The sequence below is a fragment of the Terrapene carolina genome, unplaced genomic scaffold (assembly GCF_002925995.2).
Source record: "Terrapene carolina triunguis isolate 2854851 unplaced genomic scaffold, T_m_triunguis-2.0 Scaffold310, whole genome shotgun sequence".
NCBI lineage: Eukaryota > Metazoa > Chordata > Testudines > Emydidae > Terrapene > Terrapene triunguis.
The window spans coordinates 1,472,929-1,482,954 of record NW_020664661.1 but is presented as its reverse complement, the minus strand read 5'-3'; the positions used below and the strand labels follow the sequence as shown (position 1 = coordinate 1,482,954).

General features: G+C 45.2%; 1 protein-coding gene across 9 annotated transcripts in view; it reads left to right on the top strand.

Annotated features, from left to right (window-relative positions):
* Positions 1 to 384: 384 nt before the first annotated feature.
* LOC112119842 (sorbin and SH3 domain-containing protein 1) overlaps positions 385 to 10,026 on the top strand; it is an 84,467-nt gene continuing 74,825 nt past the window's right edge. For 8 of the 9 annotated variants that reach the window (XM_026657781.1, XM_026657775.1, XM_026657777.1 and 5 more), the window contains exons 1-4: positions 386 to 557; positions 3,892 to 3,955; positions 5,419 to 5,493; positions 5,830 to 5,889. In XM_026657781.1, the coding sequence (XP_026513566.1) occupies positions 477 to 557; positions 3,892 to 3,955; positions 5,419 to 5,493; positions 5,830 to 5,889 (280 nt within the window). In that variant the 5' untranslated portion in view covers positions 386 to 476. Of the gene's footprint in view, positions 558 to 3,891; positions 3,956 to 5,418; positions 5,494 to 5,826; positions 5,890 to 10,026 lie in introns of all 9 variants that reach the window. The other variant, XM_026657773.1, reaches the window with a different exon arrangement.

Genomic DNA, 10,026 nt, shown 5'->3' with positions numbered 1-10,026 from the left:
CTGGTAAACAGGTACGGTTGCCTAAAATGTTGGGAACTGGCATTCGGATACAGTGGAGAGCAATAACCAGGAGGAAAGGGCTCCAAAGGCACTGTACCACTGCAGAGTGTCAGTGAAGACTGAGCTTGTAGTGGGGCTAATTGTATCAGACATGAAGGGAGCAGTGTTGCTGCTTTTTACACGTATGATTGGAGGAGTTCCTGCCCTCTCTTGGGTGTGCCAAACATTTTCTATGCACATTTACAGAAAGCCAGACACTTTTCCCCAGTGCCACAGTCTGCCTCATCGATGCTTTGCCAGGATTTTTGCCCTAGAGTGATATATGTTGGTGTGCTGAAATGGTGAACATTAGGATAATGATCACCCCTCCTTCGTTTCCAGATTCCCTGCCAGACAGACCAGTTGCTGATAAAGTAGGCGCTGTGTCTGCACAGGAAAAGCCAGCTCAGGATAGTGCTCAAAGAGAGAAGCCAGCAATGGATGAGAAGAGAAGAGCTGTCAGGAGTCCCCAGTATATGGCTGATGTCTCCATGGATGATGTAGGCATTCCACTGAGGGTAAGAGAACAACACTCACGCTTACAGGCACATGCTGAAAATAAAAATCAAGAGCCAGATTCTGCCTTCATTTAGACCCATATAATTAAAGCCAGTGGAATTGCATGGGTGTAACTGAAGATAAAATATCACCCCCAATAAATTTATTTAAAAAATCTTCCTCGTGTTCTGATGACCCCTTCAATTACTATGGGTGAAAGAATTTTCAAAATCTCATTGTACTTTTTGCTAGTTGTGTGGATTTAGTTTCCTCTCTTATTTTGCTTCATGTTGACATCTAAGTTAGGCTGGTCAGTTTCACTTCCTCTGTCTAATGCAGGAGTCGGCAATCTTTCAGAAGTGGTGTGCCAAGTCTTCACTTATTCACTCTAATTTGAGGTTTCATGTGCCAGTAATACATTTTAACATTTTTAGAAGGTCTCTTTCTATAAGTCTATAATATATAACTAAACTATTAAAAAGAACTGGAGTACTTGTGGCACCTTAGAGATTAACAAATTTATTTGAGCATAAGCTTTTGTGGGCTACAGCCCACTTCATCGGATGCATAGAATGGAACACACAGAAAGAAGATATTTATACATACAGAGAACATGAAAAGGTGGAAGTAGCCATACCAACTGTAAGAGGCCAATCAATTGAGATGAGCTATCATCAGCAGGAGAGAGGAAAAAAAACAAACCTTTGAAGTGATAATCGAGATGACCCATAGAAGGTGTGCGGATATTTTAACATGGGGAAATAGATTCAATTAGTGTAATGACCCAACCATTCCCAGTCTCTGTTCAAACCTAAGTTAATTGTGTCTAATTTGCTTATTAATTCAAGTTCAGCAGTCTCTTTGGAGTCTGTTTTTGAAGTTTTTTTGTTGCAAAATTGCCACCTTTAAGTCTGTCACTGAGTGGTTAGAGAGGTTGAAGTATTTTCCCATTGGTTTTTGAATGTTATGATTCCTGATGTCAGATTTGTGTCCATTTATTCTTTTGCGTAGAGACTGTCCGGTTTGGCCAATGTATATGGCAGAGGGGCATTGCTGGCACATGATGGCATATATCACATTGGTAGATGTGAAGGTGAATGAGTCCCTGATGTCTTGGCTGATGTGATTAGGTCCTATGATGGTGTCACTTGAATAGATATGTGGACAGAGTTGGCATCGGGCTTTGTTGCAAGAATAGGTTCCTGGGTTAGTGTTTATGTTGTATGGTGTGCAGTTGCTGGTGAGTATTTGCTTCAGGTTGGGGGGCTGTCTGTAAGCGAGGACTGGTCTGTCTCCCAAGATCTGTGAGAGTGAGGCATCATCTTTCAGGATAGGTTGTAGATCTTTGATGATGCGTTGGAGAGGTTTTAGTTGGGGGTTGAAGATGACGGCTAGTGGCGTTCTGTTATTTTCTTTGTTGGGCCTGTCCTGTAGTAGGTGACTTCTGGGTACTCTTCTGGCTCTGTCAATCTGTTTTTTCACTTCAGCAGGTGGGTATTGTAGTTTTAAGAATGCTTGATAGAGATCTTGTAGGTGTTTGTCTCTGTCTGAGGGATTGGAGCAAATGCGGTTGTATCTTAGAGCTTGGCTGTAGACAATGGATCGTGTGGTGTGTCCTGGATGGAACCTGGAGGCATGTAGGTAAGTATAGCGGTCAGTAGGTTTCCGGTATAGGGTGGTGTTTATGTGACCATCACTTATTAGCACAGTAGTGTCTAGGAACTGGACCGCTTGTGTGGATTGGTCTAGGCTGAGGTTGATGGTAGGATGGAAATTGTTAAAATCATGGTGGAATTCCTCGAGGGCTTCTTTTCCATGGGTCCAGATGATGAAGATGTCATCAATGTAGCGCAAGTAGAGTAGGGGCGTTAGGGGACGAGAGCTAAGGAAGCGTTGTTCTAAGTCAGCCATAAAAATGTTGGCATACTGTGGGGCCATGCGGGTACCCATAGCAGTGCCGCTGACTTGAAGGTATATATTGTCCCCAAATGTGAAATAGTTGTGGGTGAGGACAAAGTCACAAAGTTCAGCCACCAGGTTAGCCGTGATATTATTGGGGATACTATTCCTGATGGCTTGTAGTCCATTTTTGTGTGGAATGTTGGTGTAGAGCGCTTCTACATCCATAGTGGCCAGGATGGTGTTTTCTGGAAGATCAAAACTTCAAAAACGTCAAAAACAGACTCCAAATAGAGACTGCTGAACTTGAATTAATATGCAAATTAGATACAATTAACTTAGGTTTGAACAGAGATTGGGAAGGGAGGGATAGCTCAGTGGTTTGAGCATTGGCCTACTAAACCCAGGGCTGTAAATTCAATCCTTGAGGGGGCCACATAGGGATCTGGGTCAAAATCAGTACTTGGTCCTGCTAGTGAAGGCAGGGTGCTGAACTCAATGACCTTTCAGGGTCCCTTCCAGTTCTAGGAGATAGGATATCTTTATTTATTTAAATTTAATGGTTGGGTCATTACACTAATTGAATCTATTTCCCCATGTTAAAATATCCTCACACCTTCTATGGGTCATCTTGATTATCGCTTCAAAGGTTTTTTTTTTCTCTCTCCTGCTGATGATAGCTCATCTCAATTGATTGGTCTCTTACAGTTGGTATGGCTACTCCCACCTTCTCATGTTCTCTGTATGTATAAATATCTTCTTTCTGTGTGTTCCATTCTATGCATCTAATGAAGTGGGCTATAGCCCATGAAAGCTTATGCTCAAATAAATTTGTTAGTCTCTAAGGTGCCACAAGTACTCCTGTTCTTTTTGCGGATACAGACTAACACGGTTGCTACTCTGAAAACTAAACTATTGTTGTATGTAAAGTAAATAAGGTTTTAAAAATGTTTAAGAAGCTTCATTTAAAATTAAATTAAAATGCAGAGCCCCCCAGACCAGTGGCCAGGACCCGGGCAGTGTGAGTGCCACTGAAAATCAGCTCGTGTGCCACCTTTGGCTCGCGTGCCATAGGTTGCCTACCCCATGTCTAATGGAATAGTGCTGTGATGTTGAGTTTGGGTTCAGAACACAGCAGTGGGATATGAAAGGGCTAAATTCCTTTGTATGATCTAGCGCTAAATTTTCCCAAAATGATTTTCACTGAATTAAAAAAAAATCCTGAAAATGTTTATACTGGTAGTAGGGACTTAGTCCTGGCATTTGAAACACACCCAATTCCACAAGCTGTCTGAATTATTTAGTTCAATCTTGCTTATAGCTATTCAGTAATAATAAATAAAATATGATAAAGGGTGCACATAGCTTTGATTGTTAAAGTAACCCTAAAAAATTGAAAATCTGGTGGAAGTCAGGCCAATGTTTTTTACTTACATCTATTTATTTTTAAACCAGAACACAGACAGATCAAAGGACTGGTACAAGACAATGTTCAAACAGATCCACAGGTTAACTAAAGGTACTGTAACATGGATAATTTTATTTTTTTTAAAGAGACTAACTGGATAACAGTTTGCTTCACATAGATGGAATATTGCACTGGATATTAAATAAAGCATTTTGCATTTGTAATCCATGTTTGCTCTGGAACATAGAAATCAGCTAACAAGTTTAAAGACAATACTATCAAAGGAGAAAACCCAGTCAAGTCCAAGGGGAGGTGTGAATTGCTCTTAAAGGTGAACTGAAATATCTTTTATAAAAACAATAAAGAAGAGAATTGTTTGTGATCCCAAATCATTAGCTGGGTGGTGGGTAGACAAAGGCTGCATCTACACTAGTATATTTCAGGAAATCTCCCAGTGTAACACAATGGTGGGGAGTGCTTGCGTGAGAAGGGATAAGGAGTCTTTTACCACCTCTTCATTTGACGCTGCTCAGATTTTGGCCCCAAGGAGCACGTGTCCACTCTTTTCCCCCTTCTCAAGGAAACGTCCCAGAGGTGATTAGTCCAGAATTTCCAAATAAACCTATTTGGAAAGAGAAATGCATGTTTTAAAATGTTCCTGTCAGAGCCAGGATTCAGGTTGCTCTGTTCCCCTTGCTACAGTTAGAAAACATCACAAATGCCTTCCTGTCCTTATTTAGCAATGCCATCAACTGGTGCTGGGAAACAGGTCCCTAAACTTCAGTCTTAGCAGTACAATGACACCAAGTTGGCTTTTAAACAAGGAGAGGCTACCCTGTGAAAATATGGACAGTCTGCAATAGAAAATAATTGGTAATGTTACATTGCTTAATAACTTAGGGCCTGATCCAAAACCCATTACATGAATGGAAAGACTCCCATTAACTTCAGTGGGATCTGGATCAGACTTCTGCTGTTCAAATACTGTTGATATCTTTAAAAGGCAAAATTATGGCGAGCACTTATATATTGGTTACAACATATCCTCCATGAATCCATTACTTTTTGGTACATTGTATGTTCCAAGTCTCTCATTAGTGTGAGAAATGACTGAGGTCGTATTAGCAATCCAACCACACATAAGGCCTGATGTACATGATAACACAATTCTGAGCTGTGCTTACTAGTTCAAGTTGGTTTGCATTTGCTGCTGCAGATGCTATTTTGATGAGCTGACTAGTGAGTTTATGTAACCACTGCATTGTACTGGATGGAATGAGAACTGCTTAAGCTGTGAGTTGTAGCCCCTGTGCTGCTGATACAGATTCTTCTTCATCTCAAATGATAGAGGCATATGCTTCAGGAGCAGAGGATGAGTTCAATCCCTGCTGTCTTCCAAGCAGCCCAGATGTGCAGCGCAGTGATAACCACTGACGTGCCCATGGCTTTGTTACATTATAGACTCAGCATGAGAAGGATCGTTCCACAACTTCTGTGGATTCTTGCCTCACCTGGTCTTCTTCTTTAAATCTTTCCTTTCTGTTCTTTTTCCAAAACTTGCTCCTTCCACTTAGAAACTCCCGAAGAAAACCCTTATTGCCCTACCTACAAATTCCCTGAACTTCCTGAAATCCAGCAAACACCCGAAGGTACCATAAGTTCAGCCAGAGTATCTGTTGTCTTGTGTTTGAGTTAACTGTGCTGTAGCTCCATTATAGTAACTAGATTCAGGTACTAGATTTCCATTGCCATTTATTACTCATGGTGGAAATTTGAGTACACCTAGTGTGCCTTAGTCTGTGATGTATAAAATGACTAAATCCTTCCTAACCCATTTAGCTGTTTGAAAGTATGATACCATTTCATCTACTATTATCAAAATAGGCAATAAAAGTTTACAGTGATGGAAAGTTGGGGAAACTATATGGTGCCTCCACTTCACTGTGGATAGTCTCAATACATACTGCTTTTCTCTGCTGCAGAAGACAATCCTTACTGTCCTACATACCAGTTTCCTGCGTCTACTCCTAGTCCTAAATCTGAAGGTAATAGTAAAGGACAAGATACCTTTTTCTGCACAAATGCTGCCTTGTTCATTTATTTTCTCCCTGGAGCTTTTCCTAGCCACTGAGTGTCATGCTGCCTCCTAATAGTTTGCTGCCTTCTGAGTGTTGCTGTGATGGTTTGAGGCCTTTTTTGGCTTTGTGGTGCTCTTCTGGCTTTTTCACTAGCCTTTGACTAATGCTACAAAACTGGGCTCTGCTTTGTTTCATGTGCATAGTCAGCTATACCTAGCCGTATGTGTGCAGTGGTTACTTAACATTCATACAGTGCTGACTCACATCTCATCTTGATGATGTCCCTTGAAAGATGACTTTAACTGTGGTTTTGTTTTCCTTGGGAGCAATACATTTCTTTAATCTGCTCTTAACGTTTTTAATATTAACACAGGATAGTGCCTGGCCCAAAAGTCACTGAAGCCCATTGGCAAGATTCCCTAAAGTTTCCATGGTCTTTGGATCAGGCTGTTCGTGTCTATCTCTCTTTTTATTAATGTACATTTTAGAATAAATGGGATGTTGCACATGTTGGTTTGCTCAAGCCTGGTCTCAAGAGCGAAAGGACAGGATTTGGCATTCTCTTCAGCATGCTTTACCTGGAAACCGAGTGTATCCCCTAGCTATCCTTTTGTCCTGCTGGTGGGTGGTTGCTCAGGTGGTGGTTCAAGCACTGCTCAGAACCCTTTGCACTCTTACTTTCCAAGAAGCTACTGCAGTAGCCAGTGCTGAAGAGACTGTCCTCTACATGTGAGAAGCATTGGCATCTGCTGCACTCAGTTGAACAGGAGCCAGGACGGGCTAGGTGGGCAGACATCTCCCACTGGGGAAAGTGTGGTTTGGGACTGGCCAGTTTGGGGGTAATCAGTAGGGATTTTCCAGAGCCCTTTACTGCTACAACGTAGGAAACTTGCCTGTATGGCGGGCTGTGCATAGTTGGACATAAAATATGGATCCTTTATGTCAAAGTAGGCTAGGGGATTTAGACTCACATCCCCTGTTAAAATGAATGGGGAACAGATATTTTGAGACATGGGGATAAGATACATGCCCACTTTTGGTGCTTTGAGATGTATGGATGAAAAGTGCTATCCTATACAAGTGCAATGTATTTGATGCCTTAATAGCAGAGATTGTGTGTGTGTGTGTGTGTGTGTGTGTGTGTGTGTGTTGTGACAGACCCAGACCAGTGGGGTACAGGAGTCTGGTAGAGGACAAATATACTGGTCACTGGATGAGTAGTTTTCTGTTCCCTGAGTGACCAGAGCAAGGGCTGCACTAGAGTAATCAGGAACCTGCTAGAACCAGTTAAGGCAGGCAGGCTAATTAGGACACCTGGAGCCAATTAAGAAGAAGCTGCTAGAATCAATTAAGGCAGGCTAATCAGGGCACCTGGGTTTTAAAAGGAGCTCACTTCAGTTTGTGGTGTGAGTGTGAGGAGCTGGGAGCAAGAGGCTCAAGGAGCTGAGAGTGAGAGCTGCTGGAGGACTGAGGAGCACAAGCATTATCAGACACCAGGAGGAAGGTCCTGTGGTGAGAATAAGGAAGGTGTTTGGAGGAGGCCATGGGGAAGTAGCCCAGGGAGTTGTAGCTGTCATGCAGCTGTTACAGGAGGCACTATAGACAGCTGCAGTCCACAGGGCCCTGGGCTGGAACCCGGAGTAGAGGGCGGGCCCGGGTTCCCCCTAAACCTCCCAATTGACCTGGACTGTGGGTTCTTCCAGAGGGGAAGGTCTCTGGGCTGTTCCCCAACCCACATGGTGAATCTCTGAGGCAAGAAAATCCGCCAATAAGTGCAGGACCCACCAAGATAGAGGGGGAACTTTGTCACACTGGTGTTAAGAGTGGGATCTTGGGGTGCACAGCACAGCGGAAGAAGGAGGGTGATTTAAACAACAACAACAACGAGAGGGTTTATTTTTTTTCCACCACAATGGATGATGTAGTGCGGGCACTGATACAAGCTACGGCGGCCCAGCAGGAGGCTACCCGTGTCCAGGCAGCCACCCAACAGGAGGCAGTGCGGCTGCAGCAAGAGACTAATCGCCTGCTAATGGACCAGGCTGCTCAAGACCGAGCTATGTTGCGGGAACTGGTAAACCAGATAAAGTCCCTTACAGAGCTAAATCGCTGCCATGATGGGACGCGGCTCATACGGGCCAGCCATTGGCTGCAGAAAATGACACAGGAGGATGATGTAGAGGCCTACCTTCTGGCCTTTGAGAGGACAGCCCTACGGGAGGCCTGGCCTCGAGATCAGTGGTCTGGCATCCTTGCCCCATTCCTGTGTGGGGAGGCCCAGAAGGCCTACCATGATCTACCTGAAGAGGCTGCGGCAGACTACCCCCAGCTGAAAGCAGAGATCCTGGCCAGATCTGGGGTAATGACAGCAGTGCGGGCCCAGCAGTATCACGGTTGGAGGTACCAGGAAGACAAAACCCCGCGGTCCCAATTGTGTGACCTCATCCATCTCGCACGAAAGTGGTTGCAAACAGAGTCCCAGAGTCTGGAAGAGATACTAGCGGTTCTGGTCATTGACCGATACATGAGGGGACTACCACCAGACCTTCGTGATTGGGTAAGCCAGAACGAACTCTCCACCTATGACGAGGTTGTCGCCCTGGTAGAGAGGCGAAGGACAGCGAGGGAGCTGACCCAACCAGTTAAGGAAGAGGCACCCCGGATTAAATTAGCAGCACCAAGCCCTAAAGTTCGGGTGACTGGGCCACCAGGAGGGTCCAGGTGGAAAAAGGGAGAGGCTGAAGGCCCATCAGAGGCCACAAAGAGTCGGAGCACTGAGGGAGAAGAGGATCGTGATGTTAGACTGCCCAAACCAAGAGACCGGGGAACGCCTAGGGCTCCATACAGATGTTATGCCTGCGGGGAGTGGGGACACATAGCTGCACAGTGTCCCAATGCTGAGGAGCCTATGCAGTGTAACCTGGGGAACTGGGCAGATCCATGCTCCCTAATCCACTTTGTGGGGGTCTCACTAACCCCACATATGTATACCAGACCAGTGAAACTAAATGGGGTAGGGACCACGGCACTGGTTGGTTCGGGGAGTGCTATCACGCTTATCTCAGGGAAGCTCATGAAGCGTAGTCAGCTGCTGCAGGCTAAACGTACGGGGATAACATGTGTCCATGGGACAGTTAGTTACTACCCCACCATCCCAGTAAAAATCGAGATCCAAGGGAACACTACTGAGGTAGCAGCAGGTGTAGTTCCTAAACTCCCATACCCGGTGCTCATAGGGAGGGACTTCCCAGGGTTGGGAAACTTACTCCCAGTAGGGGGATTGGAGAAAGATGGGGACCCTAAAATTGATGAGACATCCACAGCAGACTGTCAACCCCCAATCTTCTCTGAAATATCCCCAGATTTGTTCTCCACTCCCAGACAGGGTAGGAAGACAAAAAGGGAAAGAAGGGCAGCTAAGGCCTTGGGAACCCGAATACTGACCCAAAGCCAGAGGGTCACTCTTGTAGGTAGGCGGACCCGCGCAGCTGAAAAGGAGGCCACGCAGGAGGTAGAAGCACCTGAGTCTGACCCCCACCCTAATGCTTCTGAACCAGTAGAGGCAACAGAGACTGGGCCCCTAGATCTTGGGCAGATTAGCCCCGGGAGAGGAAATTTTGGACGGGACCAGGCAGAAGACCCAAGGTATGACAACATTAGGAAGGAGGTGACTGAAATAGATGGGGTCCCCGTGGAAGGGAAAATCCAGGGACCAGGACCCTACTTCATAATGAAGAAAGATCTCTTATACCGGGTTGCACCAGTACAGGGGCAGAAGGTACAGCAGATCCTAGTACCTCAAAAACACCAGAACGCTGTATTAAGTCTTGCTCATAGTCATCTTTTGGGGGGGCATTTGGGGGTAGAGAAGACCCTGGCACGAGTCCTACGACAGTTCTTCTGGCCCGGAGTACATGAAGAAGTGCGGCGGTACTATGCCTCCTGCCCGGAGTGTCAGCTGCACAGTCCCCGTCCCCACTTGAGGGCACCTTCCCATCATAGAGGTCCCCTTCGAGCGAATAGCCATGGACCTAGTGGGACCCCTGGAGAAGACGGCTCTGGACCACCAATATATACTTGTTGTTTTGGACTATGCTACTCGCT